At 42.2% G+C, this 21,109-nt stretch overlaps 1 protein-coding gene across 1 annotated transcript in view; it reads right to left on the bottom strand.

Annotated features, from left to right (window-relative positions):
- Positions 1-21,109, bottom strand: part of abca12 (ATP-binding cassette, sub-family A (ABC1), member 12) — a 74,939-nt gene that overhangs the window by 48,381 nt on the left and 5,449 nt on the right. Inside the window, exons 4-23 of the mRNA XM_082174525.1 lie at positions 16,493-16,661; positions 13,797-13,924; positions 13,618-13,682; positions 12,902-13,075; positions 12,571-12,764; positions 11,716-11,834; positions 10,191-10,294; positions 8,963-9,094; positions 8,173-8,342; positions 7,395-7,525; positions 7,166-7,296; positions 6,915-7,079; positions 6,608-6,816; positions 6,321-6,451; positions 5,651-5,759; positions 3,275-5,470; positions 2,445-3,119; positions 1,640-2,314; positions 817-1,491; positions 7-681 (exon numbers count right to left, since the gene is read on the bottom strand). Of these exons, the coding sequence (XP_082030651.1) occupies positions 7-681; positions 817-1,491; positions 1,640-2,314; positions 2,445-3,119; positions 3,275-5,470; positions 5,651-5,759; positions 6,321-6,451; positions 6,608-6,816; positions 6,915-7,079; positions 7,166-7,296; positions 7,395-7,525; positions 8,173-8,342; positions 8,963-9,094; positions 10,191-10,294; positions 11,716-11,834; positions 12,571-12,764; positions 12,902-13,075; positions 13,618-13,682; positions 13,797-13,924; positions 16,493-16,661 (7,027 nt within the window). The remainder of the gene's footprint in view (positions 1-6; positions 682-816; positions 1,492-1,639; positions 2,315-2,444; positions 3,120-3,274; positions 5,471-5,650; positions 5,760-6,320; positions 6,452-6,607; positions 6,817-6,914; positions 7,080-7,165; positions 7,297-7,394; positions 7,526-8,172; positions 8,343-8,962; positions 9,095-10,190; positions 10,295-11,715; positions 11,835-12,570; positions 12,765-12,901; positions 13,076-13,617; positions 13,683-13,796; positions 13,925-16,492; positions 16,662-21,109) is intronic.

The following is a 21,109-nucleotide window of genomic DNA, read 5'->3' on the forward strand; positions in this document are numbered from 1 at the left end:
ACTTACACTTCATTCCATTTGTCAGGTCCACCAGGTTGGGAGATGGTCTTCAAATAGGTTAGAATGCCACTTGTGATGGGAACCAACACTTCAGCTGCCTCTTCTGGCAAAAGGGCATGAATAGCTCCCTCTAGCATCTGGACAGTCTCTTGTGTGAGGCTGGTAGCTTGATTGTAGTTTATATTGGGGTTCAGGGTCAGCTGAAGTGAACCATTAAGAGCACCAAGGATATTGTCAACCACATCCTGCGGTAGAGCTCCAGTCTCATTAGAAATACTCTCCAGAACCACTCTCACAGCACTGATAATGGCTTCTGTGAAGTTTTCACTTTGGAGACCATCTTCAGTGCTAGCCAGTTGTAGAGCGTAGTTTACTCTCTGAGACACCTGTTCAGCAATAGAAATGAAGATTTTTTCCTCAGGGTAGAGTAAGGGGGCCATGGCTTGCAGAAGCTGGTCAAGATCTACACCGGTTGCTGCAAGATCTACAGAACTAACATTCCCCTGGAAGACTGCCTCAAGTGCCATTGTCAGTTGTTGGTTAATAATCCAGTCCTTTGTCATGTTGCCTTCTTTTGGGCTCAGAAGGTTTTCTGTGACTTTTATTATCATTGATATGATGGGCTGAGCTGTGTTGTTAGATGGCAGGGAATTCTGAAGTTCTGTCATCATGTTTATAATGCTGAAAAAGAAAATCAGTAAACTGTCATCTTTCCTCCAAATATACATATAGGTACATATAGAAATGTAATTAGAAAGTGAGAGTAAACAAAGAGAAAGAAAATATAAGCAACAAATATATAGTCTCTACACTTACAGTTCATTCCATTGATCAAATCCAGCAGGTTGGGAGATGTTTTTTAGATAGGTTAAAATGCTGTTTTTGATGGGAACCAACACCTCACCCAACTCTGCCGGTAAAAGGGCATGAATCGCTCCTTCTACCATCTGGATAGTTTCCTGTGTAAGGTTGCCAAGTTTAGCATAGCTCATATTGGGGTTCAGGATCAGCTGAAGAGAACTATTGAAAGCACCCAGAATTGTATCAACCATATCCTGAGGTAGAGCTTCAGTCTCATTAGACAGACTCTCCATGACCACCCTCACAGCACTGATGACTGCTTCTGAGAAGTTTTCACTTTGGAGACCACCATCAGTGCTAGCTACCTGCAGAGCATAGGTTAGTGTCTGAGACAACTGTTCGGCGACAGAAAGGAAAGCTCTTTCCTCCGGGTAGAGTAGGGGGGCAAAGGCTTGCAAAAGATGGTCAAGATTCACCCCAGTTGTTGCGAGATCTACAGTACTAACATTCCCCATGAAGATTCTGGCAAGTGCAATTGTCAGTTGTTGGTTAATGATCCAGTCATTTGTTAAGTTGCCTTCATTTGAGCTCAGAAGAATTTCTGTGACCTTGATTATCATTGATAAAATGGGCTGAGCTGTATTGTTTGATGGGAGGGAATTCTGAAGTTCTGTCATCACATTAATAATGCTGAAAAAGAAAAAGAACATCAGTAAAATTGTCATCTGCCCTCCAAATATACATAAAGTACATATTGTATAGACAAATGTAAAAATAAAGCGACGGTGAAACAGAGAGAAAGAACAATATGCAACAAATATATAGTCTCTACACTTACAGTTCATTCCATTGATCAAATCCAGCAGGTTGGGAGATGTGATTCAGATAGGATAAAATGCTGTTTCTGATGGGAACCAACACCTCAGTCGCCTCTACTGGTAAAAGGGCATGAATCGCCTCCTCTACCATCTGGATAGTCTCCTGTGTGAGGTTGCCAAGTTGAGCATAGCTCATATTGGGGTTCAGGATCAGCTGAAGTGAACCATTAAAAGCACCAAGGATATTGTCAACAACATCCTGAGGTAGAGATCCAGTCTCATTAGACATACTCTCCAAAAACACTCTCACAGCACTGATGACGGCTTCTGTAAGGTTTTCACTTTGGAGACCACCTTCAGTGCTAGCCACCTCCAGAGCGTAGTTTAATGTCTGAGACAACTGCTCAGTGACAGAAAGGAAGGCTCTGTCCTCAGCGGAGAGTAAGGGGGCCATGGCTTGCAAAAGATGGTCAAGATCCACCCCAGTTGTTGCAAGATCTACAGAACTAACATTCCCCTGGAAAATTCTGGCAAGTGCCATTGTCAGTTGTTGGTTAATGATCCAGTCCTTTGTCATATTGCCTTCATTTGAGCTCAGAAGGTTTTCTGTGACTTTTATTATCATTGATATGATGGACTGAGCAGTGTTGTTAGATGGCAGGGAATTCTGAAGTTCTGTCATCACGTTTATAATGCTGAAAAAGAAAATACGTATAACTGTCATCTCTCCAAATATACATAAAGTACATAAAAATGTAATTAGAAAGCGAGAGTGAAACAGAAAGAAAGAACAATATGCAACAAATATATAGTCTCTACACTTACAGTTCATTCCATTGATCAAATCCAGCAGGTTGGGAGATGTGATTCAGATAGGTTAAAATGCTGTTTTTGATGGGAACCAACACTTCAGTCGCCTCTACTGGTAAAAGGGCATGAATCGCCTCCTCTACCATCTGGATAGTCTCCTGTGTGAGGTTGCCAAGTTGAGCATAGCTCATATTGGGGTTCAGGATCAGCTGAAGTAAATCATTAAAAGCACCAGGAATATTGTCAACCATATCCTGAGGTACTGCTCCGGTTTCATTAGAAATACTTTCCAGAACCACTCTGACAATGCTAATGATGGCTTTTGTAAAGTTTTCACTTTGGAGACCACCATCAGCACTAGCCATCTCCAGAGCGTAGTTTAATGTCTGAGACACCTGGTCAGTGACAGCAAGAAAGGCTCTGTCCTCAGGGGAGAGTAAGGGGGCCATGGCTTGCAAAAGCTGGTTAAGATCCACCCCAGTTGTTGCGAGATCTAAAGAACTAACATTCCCCTGGAAAATTCTGGCAAGTGCCATTGTCAGTTGTTGGTTAATGATCCAGTCTTTTGTCAAGTTGCCTTCATTTGAGCTTAGAATGAATTCTGAGACCTTCATCAACATGGATACAATAGGCTGAGCTGTGTTGTTCGATGGGAAGGAATTCTGAAATTCTTTCACCACATTGATAATGCTGAAAAAAGGAAAATCATCAAGACTGTTATGGAATCTTCCTATTTCTTTATACATATACAGTAAATCGAAAAAGAGAGACACTTCATATGGAACAAATAAATAAGAAAATAAGAAATAAACAATAATTTGGGAGTAATATAGTTTTGCACTTACAGTACATTCCATATGTCAGATCCACCAGGTTGGGAGATGGTCTGCAAATAGGTGAGAATGCTTTTTGTGATGGGAACCAACACCTCTGCAGCCTCTGCTGGAAAAAGTGCATTAATCAGTCCCTCCACCCTCTGGACAGTCTCCTGTGTGAGGTTGCTAGCTTGAGCATAGCTCATATTGGTGTTCAGGATCAGCTGAAGGGTACCGTTAAAAGCACTAAGAACATTTTCAACCACCTCCTGAGGTAGAACACCAATCTCATTATACATGCTCTCCAGAACCACTCTCACAGCACTGATGATGGCTTCGGTGAAGTTTTCATTTTGAAGACCACCGTCAGTGCTAGCCACCTGTAGAGCATAGTTTACTGCCTGAGAGACCTGGTCAACAACAGCGAGATACTCTCTCTCTTTAGGAGGGAGTAGGGGAATCATGGCTTGGAGGAGCTTCTCAAGATCCATCCCAGGTGTTGTGATATCTACAGAGCTAATTTCCCATTGGAAAATTCCTGCAAGTGCCGTTGTCACTTGTTGGTTAGTGATCCATTCCCTTGTCCAGCTGAGATAGGTCATGATCTGAGCTTCAATTTCAGCAGGAATACTAATGTTCATTGGGAAGCCAAGAGAATCGTAGAACGCCTGTTGAATCTCAAGGTTTCTTTTAATCAGTCCCAGCTCACCTTGCAGCATAATCATAATTGTATTGGCAACTCGTACAAGATCTTCACCTTCCAGAGGAAGCTGCACATGGGTCAAGTTCTGGATCGGATTCATCACCAGCGTTACCATATCTGCCTCTGCATTGATGAGTGCCACTTGCATTTCTGTCATGCGTATCAGATGATTGAGAATCTCTTCAAACATACTGCCACTGGTGCCATTTGCAAGCTTGTTAAGATACCACAGTGTTATATCTCCATACACCTTCTGTGCATACTGCCCCTGCGCCATCAATGTTGAGTTAATGGTGTGGTATGGATACCGTTCTCTGATTACCTTTTTCAAGAGGTCTTCCAGAATGTTTAAATCACTTGTAATATCAGTGATGTTATCTACACCGAGACCCTGAAGGTTCTGTCTGATGGCTGACAGTGTTGTTATCAGCACCTCTTCTGTCAATGCAAGTGGGTCAGATCCGGAACTAGACATGTTACTTAGTTTCTGATACTCTACCACAGTGATGTCAAGCAGATCTTTTAGACTCATTTGAGCATTCCCTGCTACAGGTATTATTTCAATTAAACCAGATGCACTCTGAATGAGCTGAAGGACACATTTGGCTTCTCCACTGGCAGGATGCCATTGGGGAGATTGTGTGGTTTGAGTGTTCAGGCATTGTGGGATTTGAACCGCCATATTCAGAGTCTGCAGTATGGATGCTGACCATCTATAATGAATTGTAGAATTGATTTGTGCTAATTCAAAAATGGTGAGATTGGAGGCTTGTAGTCCTTGACTGATGTTGAAAACAGGAGATGCATAAGCTTGCTCAAGAAGATGTTGAACCTTCCTCACAATTTCCATAGAGGCTTCTGCTGGCTGGGACATGTTCCATGGCAGGAACAGAGTGAGCACATCAACTACAACAGGGAGAGTCATGTTTCCCCTAAGAGGTGTTATTTGGATGGTGATATTATTTCCAAATGCAAACATTGCACCAAGAAAATCAAATACATTCTGGACGTCAGCAACACAGTCCTGGCCAAGAGCTGAACAGATCTCCAGATCTTGAATGAGGACATCAGTCTTATTTAACGCTGCTTCTAACTGATACTGCTGCTCTGGAGGCAAAATGGTTCCAAGTTGGCTCAAAATTGTGTGAAGAACTGCAAAACCCTCCTCATTGTTTAGCATCTGGATGGACCTGTTGTTCAAGACCTGAAGAACGTCCATGATCACTGGGTTTAGGCTGGTTGTCTCGGATCCTCCGGACAACAGGTTCTCTATCTGCCCCAGTCCAAGAGCCGCCATGATGTCATTTAACAGACTGAGTGAGAGTTGAGTGTCAAACTGCTGTGTGGACTCAATGTTGGAGAGGAGCTGAATTTCTTTTTCAACTGTATTAATGAGGTTCAGCAACAAGTCTTGTAGTGAAATGTCACTACCAAGCAGTTGACTAGGTATGCTGTTTACAAGGACGTGTTGCAAAAGTGCCATGTAACTGTTTTGGAGGAGAGCCACTGTTCCCTGGAGAGGTCTAAAATCAGAATAAAAAATGTCAGTATTACCGTGTAATTTAGTCTATAACAAAAAATATATATACCTACGGGTCTTCTTATGCAGTTTAACATATTTTGAATATCATGAATGCACATAGTAGTACGAAGGTAAATATTACTTTTGTATAAATAAATGTTTTGCAGTAAACAATCACTACCTTAGCAGGCTGTCAGGTTCAGAGATCACTTCAGATATCAAAGAATGAATCAGTGGAATAAATGTTTCCCAGGTAAAGCCGGTCTGACAGTTGAAGGTCAATGAAGTGCCTGCAAAAAAGTGAGCATAATTCACTGCATATTATTCATAGTTTTTTGTATATTAATTATAATTTTGTTGAAATAAATAAAATGACAATCAAGCAATAACTTCTGGAATTCCACAATGATGTTAAGTTATAAGATAATTGGAAATTATAACACTTTTCAGCACATTGTCAAAGTTATATTTATGTCATATCAATAAAACAAATACGTTTTTTTTTTTTTTACAAGTATACAATACACAATAACGATCTTACAGCAGTTATTAATCTATACTAAATGTTAACTTATAAAATATACTATTGTTCATTGTTATTTCATGTTTGTTCGAAATACATTCATTTTAATTTATACAGCTTATATACTTATATAATTTAATTATAATTCAACATAAGAAAAAAATACATAATTGATTCAAAAACAGTCTAGATTAATAAATGATGTAAATTTAAATTCATTAAAATGAATAACAACAACTATGTTAAATCATATAATTCCAAAACATAATCAGATATTAAGAATCGAGTCTACTGATTGATCACAGGTTCGTAATTTTTTGACACTCACAGTTTGGTGATACAGTGGCGTTTGGTTGGTAGGTCAAAATCCAATAAGCCATATGAAAATATGGTTCCATGGAGGGCCACAGAGGGCTCTTCTCTAGCAGAGAGCCCATGGTCTCAAGTGCATCAGTACCCCTGTTTCACAAGAAATTAAAATGCAAATAAACATGTAAATTGCCCTGACATGTGTTTCTATGGGGACTGCAATAGTTTGGTTCACTATTTGATGTAATTCTCAACAAAAACATCCTGATCACATAGCAGAAATTGAACAATAAGTAGGTTACTGACCTGGTCAACAGAATCTGGTTCAAACCAACTGAAATGTTCCCTGGGATCCAAGCAGCAAAATACTCCTCATTAAGCTCATTTTGCAAGTTCAGAAGGGCAGAGCCATACTTCAGGGAGGTTGTGTATAGACTGTGCCACTCCGCCATAAGAATGGAGGGGGTGATGTTGTACATTACAGTTCCATTTACTACACCAACCAACTGTTGGACCTGTGAAAACATTTTTTGTAATAATCATTCATTTACATTTTTGGTCAAATAGCAACAAAGCTTGAATCTGCAAATCACTTCAAAACACATCCCTTTACCTTCTCGATTACAGGCAAAATTGGTGTTAAGAGTATTTGCTGAAGACTTGTGTCATTCCCAGAGCAAACTAGAGTGCCCCACAACTGAGGGTCTATAGAGCTGTATGCTGACATCCAAGCCCAGGGATCAGAAAGTTCTCTGCAGCTAGTGTGACCTTCTAGAACCTGTATGAAAAAATTAGGGGACATCCAATTTGGCAGATGAAGTCTTTAATGCAAACTACATGAATTATTATTATTTTTTAACCCACCTTGGCCACTGTTTGCACAATAGAGTCCATGCCATGGTCAGCCCAGGCCTTAGCAAATGTCTCATTCTGCATTAGAGAAAGGAAGACCTCCTGGACATACTTGGTCTCCCCCAGGACCACATCAATGAATTCTGTGAAACAGATAATGATAATTCAGATGAATTACTGTATGTGGCTAACATTGGAAATTGTTTGCATAGCATAATTTTCTGCACATGCTGATACATACGTAGCTGTGCTTCCATTGCTACTCTTGCCACCTGCATGGATGAATGGCCACCCATCATAAAAGTCTGAATGTATTCCCAGCCTGGCATCCCTTGTAGAAAATCAAATGCTGTACTGCCTAATCCGAAGATTCTGTAGGGGGGGGGGGGGGGGGGGCATAATAAATATCATTTATTATGATACATTTATTATTTATCATAATAAAAAATAACCATTTATTATGATAAATAGGTTGGATTTTAGGTTCAACTTTAAAAACAGATTTCTTTTTTTCATTCAGATGTCAGATGAACAAGCATGAAGTGGCAGTGAGAATAAAATTAACAAAAATTGTACAAGAACCTTGTTTCATTTTTATGACAAATACTTATAGGCTGTAGATTCTCTCGCTAAATCAGCAGTAACATGCAACTGCACTGGGTTTGTTTGTTTGTTTGTCTAATGCCATGCCAGCTTCTGTTGCCAAACTAAATCAGGTTTTTCAAATCTATTTTTGCTAAAACCAGTTACTCCATGTAGGTGCTCTATGCTATTCAAGCACAAAGTCACCTCTCACTTCACCAAACCAGATTCTGCTGATGCCACCACAGACAGATTGCGTGGCATGCACTCACCCTCAAAAAACAACCAAAATTATGCAAGTAAAAACCGGTTATATACTTTCATGGTTCATCACTTGACTCCCGTAAAACCAACTATTTGTTACAGAAAAACCGATCAATTTCATTACTGCATCTAACTCCATCTAAACAGATGCAAAGTAGTCTAGGTTGACATACAATTGTTCCTCTAGGCTCTGTGGCTGAGCGTCACTGCTGCGCTGCGACCTGCTGTGTTTGAGAAGAGCATCCATGCTCAATGGAGAGACTAGGCCCAGCAAGCTGTCAAACACCTCCTTAGTGAAGGCCAGGTCTGCAGAGGCAGAGGTCTGACTCCAGGCCAACAGCACCTGCAGGGAGCACATGCAGGCATGAGACATGAAAATGTTATTGGTCTGGTCATTTACAATATTAAAACATCATGCAAAATTGAAATTAATGCAAAAGGCATATGCAAGAAGTGGGTTTGTTCCAAATATATCAACAAAAAATATTTATTTCAAGCAACTTTACAGGAAGTTATTCGGTCAACAAAAGTAGGTCAACTAGCCTCAAAACGTGTATGCATCATTTTTTTAATCACCCTAAATTAATATGATTAATTGACAGTCCTACTAAATACTCAGCATGGCATTTGACATATGAACATGTCACACGCCTTTTGAATGCAAAATCATGGTAGGATATTGTTGTGGAGTCCCCTCTGAGGTGAGTGGAATATCTAATTGGGGCTCCCTGGAGGCTTGCTCCATATACATGCTTTTTATGCAATCAGTCTCAGCGCGGTTAGCGTGCTGTTTTGTATTTAGACTGAGCTGGTTTCCTAGGTAACATGCATAGCTGATGTTTGTGTGTTTTCCCACAAGATACCAGGTAAGTAGGAGGGGTGAATTTCTCACCCTACAACAGGTTATATTGTAGGTTATAAAGCAGATATTAATAGATACTTATATGTATATGAGAAATTTACCTGTTCAACAACCTTCCACGTATTTATCCCTTGAAATATCTGGCCCACTTCCCAACTCCAACAATAGGAGGCGAGAATGTTTTGGTCACACAAAAAGGTACGAAAGTCTTCCTCGTTTAGCAGCACAAGAATCTGAGAAGAAGACAATATGAGTGAGTGTGAATGATTGTGTAGTAATTTGTGTGTGTTTATATAAACTCCTAATCCAAACAAAGTAAAACAGTCCGCCATCGAATAACAGTAGGCGAAAAGTCCCCGGATGACCTACTACTTCCGGCGGAATTCTGAAGTGTGCATTCGATGGACACTTTACTATCCTATAAAGCCACGGTAGGAGATTTATGAATGGAGGTGAAGCGACGCAACTGACGCTGGTGGGTCACATGATAATGACAACATGGCGAAGGTAGTACGTCCAGGTTACATTCATTCTATGCATTCATACTATATAGAACATACTTTTTTAACGATTTCAAAGTAAGTTTAAATTCAAATGTAGTAACTACTCAGACAGTATGTGATTTCGGACACACTGTTGGTCTCTCCCAAAACAAAAAATAAAGAAATGTTGCAGAAACTTGGCTTATGTGACCGCATCTTTAGAGAATCATGTTGTTGCTAGCCTAGCAACATGTTAACGCAAAATTCTACTCAAACTGAAACACAAACTGAATAAAGATTTTTGCAATCTTTGTCAACTTATAAAAAAAGTGAAAAATCCATGAAATGTTGAGAACAAATACAAAAAGGTCATACAATAACTAAATGCATGAATCAAGTTTCATGTTAGAGGATCATGTTATTAAATTAGCTACATGCTAACATCATACTCTTCTGAAATCAGATGAAATATAAAATGAATAAGGAAGGTAAATATCACATGTGAACAGAATATTTGTAATGTGTATATTTAATGAATATAAAATGCTTACTAAGAAATTAGCCTTAGTGTTTTAATGTTTAAAATGTTATTTCAATCTCTCTCATTTCCACCACAGAATAATACGCACATAATTTGAGATGTGGTGGACATGTTCATAACTTTTAAAGGAAACAAAAGGCAGAAAATTCTCTTCGATACACGCCTACAATGGATGTAATTAAACAATAGCAAGAGAGTGAAAAAGTGATCTATGGGATTTATTTCCACAGGGCTCTATGTCCATAGTGGAATAAGCACTCATATTTTGAACAAAGAACCTGCATTGAGAAACCAAGAGAGGCCTACCTTGTCTAGAGGGATCTGGGTTTGGTTTATAAGGTCCTTTATGTCTGAGCTGAGTTCAACAATGCTGCTTGGGCTCATAACATCACTCAGTTTGACATTCACATCTATACAAAACAAGAGAAATATGTGATTGCACTTTTGACCAACACATCTTGTGCGAGTATGCAGGCAGGCAGCTTTCTAAAGAACTTGAAAGTTGAACGTCAATACACATTTTAGGGAAAATGCTGGTTCAGACACCAGAGTCTTTGTAAAAGATTTGCAAAAAATGACTGTTTTCAAAAAGGTTTCCTGAACACTTCTGCCAATAGTCAAACAACCAAGCCCGAAACTCATACCTTTGGTTGAAATTAACCTATGAATGGCTCTCATATACATATCTGTGCATATTAAACATGGATCAAAATAATAAGTTCTCAAAATAATCAAATCCATTAACAACTCCACTTAGCTTTCTTCTATGACAGCATAATTGTAATGTGATAAAAAAGTAGGAGATTCACCTTCATTTAAGACAGGGTGTGGTGCTCATAGAACAAGGCAGTCCAAACAGATTTTGACAATAGACCAGGGGTTTAACAAAGTGTGGGGCGCGGAGAGTGGTAAAAATGATAGAGAGTGGCCTAAAATAAGTTTAAAGGTGCTCTAAGTGATGTTGGGTGACGTCACTTCTTGTTGACGTTTAAAGTATTGTCAAACAAAACGGAGGCTAGCTAGACCCTCCCTCCTCCTCATCCGCGCACTAACCCCCCAAATCCTTCTTGTCGGTTATTGGCTGGAGCAGTTTGTTCTGTTCTGTTTGTTAGCCCAGTTTGTTTTTCTTGCCGTTTTGGAGCCTGGGGTGTCTACAGAGACCGTGTTTTTTTTACAGTGTGTGAGGAGATGTTTGCTGTATGTGACAAGAAAAATTTGGCCTAAAAAACACGTGACATCGCTTAGAGCACCTTTAAATTAATACATTTAAAAAGTTAAATTGTTATTATTCTGACACTGCAGGTCTTGATGCCCAATTCTGATTTGTTACCTTTATCCGATTTTTTGGACCGTCCGTTTACACGTTCTTTCAACTGTAACCCATATCCGATTCATGTGTTTACACATACCATACTCTTTTATTCCATTGGGTAAGTTGTGTCAAAAGGGAGGCCCACTGTCTTTGAGAACCCCTGCAATAGACCATTGGTCTCTAAATAAGTAAGGAACCTGGCAGCCAGCAACCGTGGGTTATATTTGGCCGAGTGGTCGTTTGGGTGGCTCACCAATGTATTAGATTTCTCTAATATATAAAATAAGTAAGTTTGACCAGCAGTTCTTCAGCAGCGATGTAAGCATGCTGTTCTTCAAAAAATCTTAACCCAAGTCTGTGGGGCAGAACTTTATAATAGAGATTCAATACTCAAGATTTGTGTACAAGATCTCTTGTACTCACAAAGTAATTAAGAGAATGACAGCACTTTAAATAGATCACCACAAATACCATGCATGTAGTTCACAAAACAAGTTTATCAAGTGAACTTCAGCATACCTCTCCCTTTCCAATCACCCATGTAGTTGAGAAAGTCAATGCCTTTATTGATGACTGGGTTTGTGGCAGCAGTAGAGATGTTGGCCTGTGGGAAAGTCCTCTCGAGGAATGTCAAGGCACTAATTGAAAATAATGAAAGAGAGGCTGAGATTCTTTGAAACTAGTCAAAACAACAAACATTACATGTACATAATTCACACGTAATTGGAACGTGCAGTGTTGTGGATATACCTGTACACATCAAACTGACTTTCAAAATCTAAGCAGAGCACCTACATATATCAACATAGATATACAGAATTTCCAGAACCCTAATGTCTGAACTAACATATTTTATCACTTGCAAAATGACAGTCTCAAGTCTTAATTTACACAATCGTTCAAAAGTTTGGGGTCAGTAAAATTGTTAAATGTTTCTGAAAAAAAAAAAGTCACTTATGCTCAGCAAAGCTGCATTTATTTGATCAAAAATACATACTGAAAAAACAGTAATGTTTCTTATTGTGAATTTCATTTATTCCTGTGATGGCTTAGCATTACACTTCAGTGTCACATTCTGATTGATCCCCCAGAAATCGTTCTAATATGCTGATTTGAGGATCAAAAAACATTTCTTACTGTTACCAATGTTGAAAACAGATTATCTGATCAATCGAAAGTTCAAAAGAACAGAATTTATTTGTAATAGAAATCTTTTGTAACATTATAAATGTCTTTAACATCACTTTTAATAAATTGAATGCATGCTTGCTGAATAAAAATAATAATTTCTTTCAAAAAGAAAATATTCTTAATAACCCCAAATCTGCGATATGACCACAATTTTACTTGAACACTATTTTCCTCAAAACTCACTTCTTTAGATTCTCCAATTCCCCTGCCCCAGATTTTAGTTTCTCTTCATCTGTGGGCTTCAGGAAAAGATCTGGTAGGCCAAGCATGAAGTCCCACACTGACGTCTCCTGTTGAAGTCTATCTAGGACCACCACAGTCCCTCCAATCATTTCCAACACTTCAGTCAGGTTATTGAGCAGCATTTCTGTCAGTACCTGGTGACCCACACAAGTCATCAGATAAACATTAAAGCCATGATAATGATTAATTTAAATTACACTTTCATTTGATATTCGTGGGCATAATGAGACTAGACTGAAAGATTATGAACAGTGTGGGAGGTCTGACCCACCTGGTTCAGGGTTAGTAAGGATGCTTCTAGAACCGTGTCATTAGAACTGCAGAAGTTTATAAAGCCTTGTGTGAAGATATCTTGGCTACCGGCTGATGTGTTGATGGCAGTCATGGAGAAGCTGCATAAGGACTTTTTCAGAATGTTCACTGACTCCCAAACAGATTCCATTGTCTACAACAAAGAATGAAAAAAAATAAAAATAATAATTAAATAACCGGCCATTTCCTTGTTTGTTGTTGCATGAGTCAAGCCAAGATATTCATGTAGAATAAGTGATTTCTACTACTATGCTTTAGACAAAACTTTTTTCCTATAATCCTTCAATTTATCAAAATATATTCATGTAACAGAAACATTTAAACTATAATGATTACTTTTTAATGGACCATCACAACAAACATTGAATATTACTACAGTATATGTATTTTTGTATAGTTAACATTTTATATTATTCTCTCTTAATAAAATAAAATTTAATAAAATTTAATTTAATTTAATTTAATAAAATTTAATAAAATTTAATAAAATTTAGTAAAATTTAATACAATTTAATACAATTTTATAACATTTAATAACATTTAATAACATTTAATAACATTTAATTAAATTTAATTAAATTTAATTAAATTTAATTAAATGTGAGGAATTTTTTTTGTGTTATACAGTATGTACACAAAATACATGGATACGTCAAGATTACGAAAAACACAAACCTGATCTGTGTTGTTAAAAGCTTCCATGACTGAAGTCACATTGGGAATGTTTTGAAGGCTGGAATCTTTACAAAAAGATGTAAACAACAGTTAAAAAACACATAGAAACTGATTAATTTTTTATTTTATTTTTTTAAATGAGTGGCGTTGTATTAAAAGACTAAAGATAATTTACATACTGAGCATCCTGTCCCATATCTCCAGGAGCTCTGGATGATTTGATGTGTCCCTTTTCAGGATTGAGTGAACCACTCCTCCCTTCTCTAGATGGGCCAGTGAAGGTAAACCATGGAGCAGTGCTGGTAGACTAAAATAAAACAGGACCATGGATATATACAAGAATTCTAGGTTTTTTTAAAAAGAATAATTGATAGTTTTGTTTCTTAAAGTGTAGCAAATTGTTATATTATACTATGCTTATATAACATGATTATGTACTCAACAAAGACATATGTAAATGCTGACGTTTTTGCACAAGCCAACACAAAAGAAACAGGATAGACAGATTTTTCAAAAGCCCATGTCACAGTGAAAGATGGATCATTACTTAAATATAAGCACTAGGTAAAGGATTACACAAGCAAGTCATGTGAATGTTGTTTGATGAGAGTGCACAAAGAAATGTAATTAATAAAAGGAAGTATAATGAGGAATGCCACCATGGGAGTTTCTGCCCTACCTCTATGGAATGTTTTAAAGGGGTGGTTGAATATGATTCCACTTTTCTAACTTTAATTAGTGTGTAATGTTTCTGTTTGAGCATAAACAACATCTGTAAAGTTACAACGCTCAAAGTTCAAAGCAAAGGAAGATATTTTATTTTAAAGAAATTGCTTTTTAAGGACTACAACAAACGGCTGGTAGGGACTACACGACATTCCTCCCGGGTTAGTGATCATTAACCCTAAAGTTTGTAAGACTGAAAATACTGGTTGAGGCCTGGTCTATGGGACAAAATGGCCCTGCTGGCTAATTAACATTCGACCTCCCCCATACACCTCACTTCCTCTCAGAAACAACAAAGAACTCACACAAGAACATGGTTTAATGTGAATGTTTATCATTGACATTTATGCTTTTTGGTGTCATTTGAAATGTCTCAAAGTGAGTGGTACAGATATCTCAGATCCAGATAGATAAAATAAAAGGAAATAAGGTTTAGAGAAGTTTAGAGAAAACTGGTTTAGAGATAAGCCCAGATAAGGCAACCCCCCTTCTGTGGGATAGAAGCCATTTGAGGGTGGTCTCCCCCATCCCCCATGTCACCTGGTCAAAGGAGGATAAAGGAAGGTGTGCTCGGGCTCTCTGGCCTCTTTTTTGCTGGACGTGAATGGAATAGGTGGTTTCTCTCTCTCTCTCTCAGGTGCAAGCTGGGTAAGATTATTTGGTGTAACCAATGTATAACCATGTTCTAGATATTTGAATTGAGATTTATAGATTATCAAGACAGAAAATGCTAATCAATGACTAGAAAATAACTACACATAAGCTACATAAATTCACCAACTAACCATTCAGAAATGTTGTCTACATGTTGTCACTTCTTCTTGTGTCTCCCCATCTTTCTGACTTCGGTTTGAACTTAAAAGGCTAAAAGTGTTTGAAGTGTTTCCAGTGCATGTCTGTGTGAGTTAAAAGGACACAAGCTCTTGAAGCTCCGCCCCCTGTGCCGGGAGCAGCAGCTCATTTGCATTTAAAGGAACAGACACAAAAACAATGCGTTTTTGCTCACCCACAAAAATTGACAATTTTAACATGCTATATAAAAATCTCTGTGGGGTATTTTGAGCTAAAGCTTCACATACACACTCTGGGGACATCAAAGACTTATTTTAAATTCACTCATGAAATATTCTGTGGTTTATGTTAAAGCAAAGTAAAGCTAAACTAACAAACCTAATTAATAAAGAGAATTTTATTTTACTTTATTGAGGCGGTGCCACTTAATTCTTTTTCATTCTTTAACCTTATATTTTCCTTCAGTTCACTGACATGTTAGTATAATTTAAAAGTTTTTGATCTGGAGGCAAGAAGAGCAAATGTTAACCTAAATGTATGGAAAAAGAGTAGCTTTGACATTTTTACTCCTTTTGTGTTTCACAGAAAAACTATTTCATGCAAGTTTCAAACAATATGACAATATGTACATGATGACAGAATTAAATTTAAAGCAAGCGATCTTAACTGAACTGATCGAATTATAAAAATGAATAAGTGATTTCTACTACTATGCTTTAGACAAAACTTTTTTCCTATAATCCTTCAATTTATTATCAAAATATATATATTTTTAAGTAGCAGGATTACTTACCTACCTAGCTCAAAAATCTAAAGAGGCACATGACTCACCAAACACACATTTGCAACAATGACAAAACTGATGAAATATTTTGACTGTTGACTCAACATGGACATTATACACACTGCAGTAAAGAACTGGTGTGGAACAATGGGTTTAATATCCCTCTATTAAACCCTTTTGCGAATCATATGACCACACACGGGTATTCTTAGCTTTATAAATACTGAATACACTATACTTTATGAATACTGAGACAAAGGGGACAGCGATGTCATGGGAGGTGCAGTATTCTGCCATGAGATCCATTATTATCTCATCAGTGATGCATTAAAATACAGGAGAATGAGCCATCTTTATCAGAAATCTAAGGCACATGACATTAATGTGCTGGATCACAAATCACCATTAATGTACAAATCTGATCATCATAACACAACCAAAATGGAATTCAAAACAAAGACAGACTTGAGGCATTCTAAGAAAATGGTGCTACATGAAACAACTTTGGGGGGGAGAAAATGTTTCTGGAAATGTGTTATTTTACACAGACGTAAGCAAGACGCCATGCATTACCTGTGAGATTCAGCATCCCTGCGGCGACGATGACCTGTGTACCAGTTCGATTTGGACTGTCCTTCAGTTAGGTAAGATTTGCCGGTGCACACACTGTCGGTGCTGCACATGAGGGTCTGCAGGAAAGGGAAGAATCCGGCGCTCGGGAGGTTTTTCGGTGCCACATAGCCTGAAAGAAACAGCACAGAGTTACATTTTATTGCTCAGAGGTTTGTTTTTTCATTGTTAAGGATAGCCATGATGTCTTGTTGAACACAGTTTTACTTCATGTATTGACATATTTCCCACTGAAACAGGACATATCAAATTCATAATTTGCCACTTGCTATTGCTAGACAATGGCAGGTGGTATAAGTGGGGACATTCTCATAGAGACATTTAATTGGACAGACAGTATATATATATGTGTCTATATTACTTAACATACATGTACTGTATGTTGCGAAAAAAAAAAAAAAAATATTGTTAACTAGAACACTGATGGATATTTCAAAGTGCTTTTCATCATTTTGACAGATAACAAATAAGGGTATGACTTTCGTTTAGGGTCCAATTATCACTATTAACTAGTTGCTTTGCTTATAAGCATGCATATTACTGTCACATGCCTGTCCTGTCTTGTGTAGCACATGTGGTGTTTGTGTTCCTGTCACTGTTTTGACCCCACCCTCCTTGTTATCTCATTATTGGTTTAATTTGCCCCACCTGTTGTTCCTCATCACCTGCCTGATTTGTCCCTTTTATAAGTTCCTTTGTGTTTGCAGTCTGTGTCGGATCGTTGTCTTGTACACGTCTCCTGTTCTCCCGTGACCCCTTTTGGTATGTTCGTTTTTGAAGTTGTTGTTTTGTATTTAGTTATGTTTTCCCCCTCGTGGGTTTTGTTTTGTGTTTAGTGTTTCTTTTGTAATAAATATCTTTTTCCCTTTGCATTTGAGTTCTCCCTTTGTTTTCTGTAATTAACGTGACAGAACGATCCGACCATGTCAAGGACTCAGCAAAGGGTCTCTTCCCCAGCCACCGAGCGGGAGAGGAGGCAAAGTTTTGAGGGGACCCGGTTGGTCATATTTCGCGGGACCCGTGGAGGCCGCAGTAGAGGAGGTGGGCGAGAGGAATTTCAAGACCACTCTCCACTCTGGCCCCTCCTCGACCCAGTTCCGGTGGTCCCAGTTCCGGTGGTTCCGAAACGGAGGAGGAGAGGAAAGAACCCCTCCGTGGCTATGTCGGTGGTCCCTGTTCCGGTGGTCCCTGTTCCAGCGATCCTGAGTCCGGTGGTCCCTGTTCCGGTGGTCCCTGTTCCGGTGGTCCCTGTTCCGGTGGCCTCTGTTCTGGTGGTCCCGAGTCTAGTGGCCCAACCCGAGACTGTTCACGTTCCGTCTGCCCAGTCAGAGACTGTTCAGGTCACATCTGCCCAGCCAGAGATGGTTCAAGCCACATCTGCCCAGTCGGAGACAGATCGGGAGATGCCCATTCTCATGGCCGGGGGGGCACTGATCGGCTATTTAGAGCGTTTAGCTCGGATCCTGGAGACGCCCTTCAAACCTTCAGTGTCTGTTCCTGAGCCGGAGCCAGTGTCTGTTCCTGAGCCGGAGCCAGTGTCTGTTCCTGAGCCGGAGCCAGTGTCTGTTCCTGAGCCGGAGCCAGTGTCTGTTCCTGAGCCGGAGCCAGTGTCTGTTCCTGAGCCGGAGCCAGTGTCTGTTCCTGAGCCGGAGCCAGTGTCTGTTCCTGAGCCGGAGCCAGTGTCTGTTCCTGAGCCGGAGCCAGTGTCTGTTCCTGAGCCGGAGCCAGTGTCTGTTCCTGAGCCGGAGCCAGTGTCTGTTCCTGAGCCGGAGCCAGTGTCTGTTCCTGAGCCGGAGCCAGTGTCTGTTCCTGAGCCGGAGCCAGTGTCTGTGTCTGTTCCTGAGCCGGAGCCAGTGCCTGTGTCTGTTCCAGTTCCTGAGCCGGAGCCAGTGCCTGTGTCTGTTCCAGTTCCAGTTCCTGAGCCTGTGTCTGTTTCTGTGTCTGTTTCTGAGCCGGAGCCGGAGCCGTCTGTTCCTGAGCCCTCAGTGACCGCGACACTGGCCATTATGACCACAGCTATGTGGTGTGTGTGGGCTACGCACACACTTGGACCGGTGGTGTCTGTTCCTGGGCCGGTAGTGTCTGTTCCTGAACCGGTGGTGCCAGTTCCCGAGCCGGTGGTGCCAGTTCCAGTGCCCGAGCCGGTGGTGTCTGTTCCAGTGCCCGAGCCGGTGGTGGGAGTTCCAGTGCCCGAGCCGGTGGTGGGAGTTCCAGTGCCCGAGCCGGTGGTGCCAGTTCCAGTGCCCGAGCCGGTGGTGCCAGTTCCAGTGCCCGAGCCGGTGGTGCCAGTTCCAGTGCCCGAGCCGGTGGTGCCAGTTCCAGTGCCCGAGCCGGTGGTGCCAGTTCCAGTGTCCGAGCCAGTTCCAGTGCCCGAGCCGGTGGTGCCAGTTCCTGAGCCGGAGCCGTCTGTTCCTGAGTCCTCAGTGACCGCGACACTGGCCATTATGGCCACAGCCATGTGGTGTGTGTGGGCTATGCACACACTTGGACCGGTGGTGTCTGTTCCTGGGCCGGTGGAGGTGGTGCCAGTTCCAGTGCCCGAGCCGGTGGTGCCAGTTCCAGTGCCCGAGCCAGTTCCAGTGCCCGAGCCGGTGGTGGGAGTTCCAGTGCCCAAGCCGGTGGTGCCAGTTCCAGTGCCCGAGCCGGTGGTGCCAGTTCCAGTGCCCGAGCCGGTGGTGCCAGTTCCAGTGCCCGAGCCGGTGATGTCTGTTCCTGAGCCGGTGCCTGTTCCCTGGCCGCCCGAGGTGTCTGTTCCTGAGCCGGAGCCAGTGCCTGTGTCTGTGTCTGTTCCAGTTCCTGAGCCGGAGCCAGTGCCTGTGTCTGTTCCAGTTCCAGTTCCTGAGCCTGTGTCTGTTTCTGTGTCTGTTTCTGAGCCGGAGCCGGAGCCGTCTGTTCCTGAGCCCTCAGTGACCGCGACACTGGCCATTATGACCACAGCTATGTGGTGTGTGTGGGCTACGCACACACTTGGACCGGTGGTGTCTGTTCCTGGGCCGGTAGTGTCTGTTCCTGAACCGGTGGTGCCAGTTCCCGAGCCGGTGGTGCCAGTTCCAGTGCCCGAGCCGGTGGTGTCTGTTCCAGTGCCCGAGCCGGTGGTGGGAGTTCCAGTGCCCGAGCCGGTGGTGCCAGTTCCAGTGCCCGAGCCGGTGGTGCCAGTTCCAGTGCCCGAGCCGGTGGTGCCAGTTCCAGTGCCCGAGCCGGTGGTGCCAGTTCCAGTGCCCGAGCCGGTGGTGCCAGTTCCAGTGCCCGAGCCGGTGGTGCCAGTTCCAGTGCCCGAGCCGGTGGTGCCAGTTCCAGTGCCCGAGCCGGTGGTGCCAGTTCCAGTGTCCGAGCCAGTTCCAGTGCCCGAGCCGGTGGTGCCAGTTCCTGAGCCGGAGCCGTCTGTTCCTGAGTCCTCAGTGACCGCGACACTGGCCATTATGGCCACAGCCATGTGGTGTGTGTGGGCTATGCACACACTTGGACCGGTGGTGTCTGTTCCTGGGCCGGTGGTGTCTGTTCCTGGGCCGGTGGTGTCTGTTCCTGAACCGGTGGTGCCAGTTCCCGAGCCGGTGGTGCCAGTTCCGGTGTCTGTTCCAGTGCCTGAGCCGGTGGTGCCAGTTCCAGTGCCCGAGCCGGTGGTGCCAGTTCCAGTGCCCGAGCCAGTTCCAGTGCCCGAGCCGGTGGTGCCAGTTCCAGTGCCCGAGCTGGTGGTGGGAGTTCCAGTGCCCAAGCCGGTGGTGCCAGTTCCAGTGCCCGAGCCGGTGGTGCCAGTTCCAGTGCCCGAGCCGGTGGTGCCAGTTCCAGTGCCCGAGCCGGTGATGTCTGTTCCTGAGCCGGTGCCTGTTCCCTGGCCGCCCGAGGTAGAGTCTCCGCCCTGGCCGCCCGAGGGAAGGTCTCCGCCCTGGCCGTCCGAGGGAGGGTCTCCGCCCTGGCCGCCCGAGGGAAGGTCTCCGCCCTGGCCGCCCGAGGGAAGGTCTCCGCCCTGGCCGCCCGAGGGAAGGTCTCCGCCCTGGCCGCCCGAGGGAAGGTCTCCGCCCTGGCCGCCCGAGGGAAGGTCTCCGCCCTGGCCGCCCGAACTCTGTGGCCCGCCCTGGCCTCCCGAACTGTCCATTTCCCCTGCCCTACTCTGGTCTGTCCCTCCCGTCCCGCCCTGTTCTGTCCCTCCCGTCCCTAGTGGAGCGTCTGGTAGCCGCTCCTTAAGGAGGGGGTAATGTCACATGCCTGTCCTGTCTTGTGTAGCACATGTGGTGTTTGTGTTCCTGTCACTGTTTTGACCCCACCCTCCTTGTTATCTCATTATTGGTTTAATTTGCCCCACCTGTTGTTCCTCATCACCTGCCTGATTTGTCCCTTTTATAAGTTCCTTTGTGTTTGCAGTCTGTGTCGGATCGTTGTCTTGTACACGTCTCCTGTTCTCCCGTGACCCCTTTTGGTATGTTCGTTTTTGAAGTTGTTGTTTTGTATTTAGTTATGTTTTCCCCCTCGTGGGTTTTGTTTTGTGTTTAGTGTTTCTTTTGTAATAAATATCTTTTTCCCTTTGCATTTGAGTTCTCCCTTTGTTTTCTGTAATTAACGTGA

This window comes from Leuciscus leuciscus, assembly GCF_965113295.1.
Source record: "Leuciscus leuciscus genome assembly, chromosome: 7".
Classification (NCBI taxonomy): Eukaryota; Metazoa; Chordata; class Actinopteri; order Cypriniformes; family Leuciscidae; genus Leuciscus; species Leuciscus leuciscus.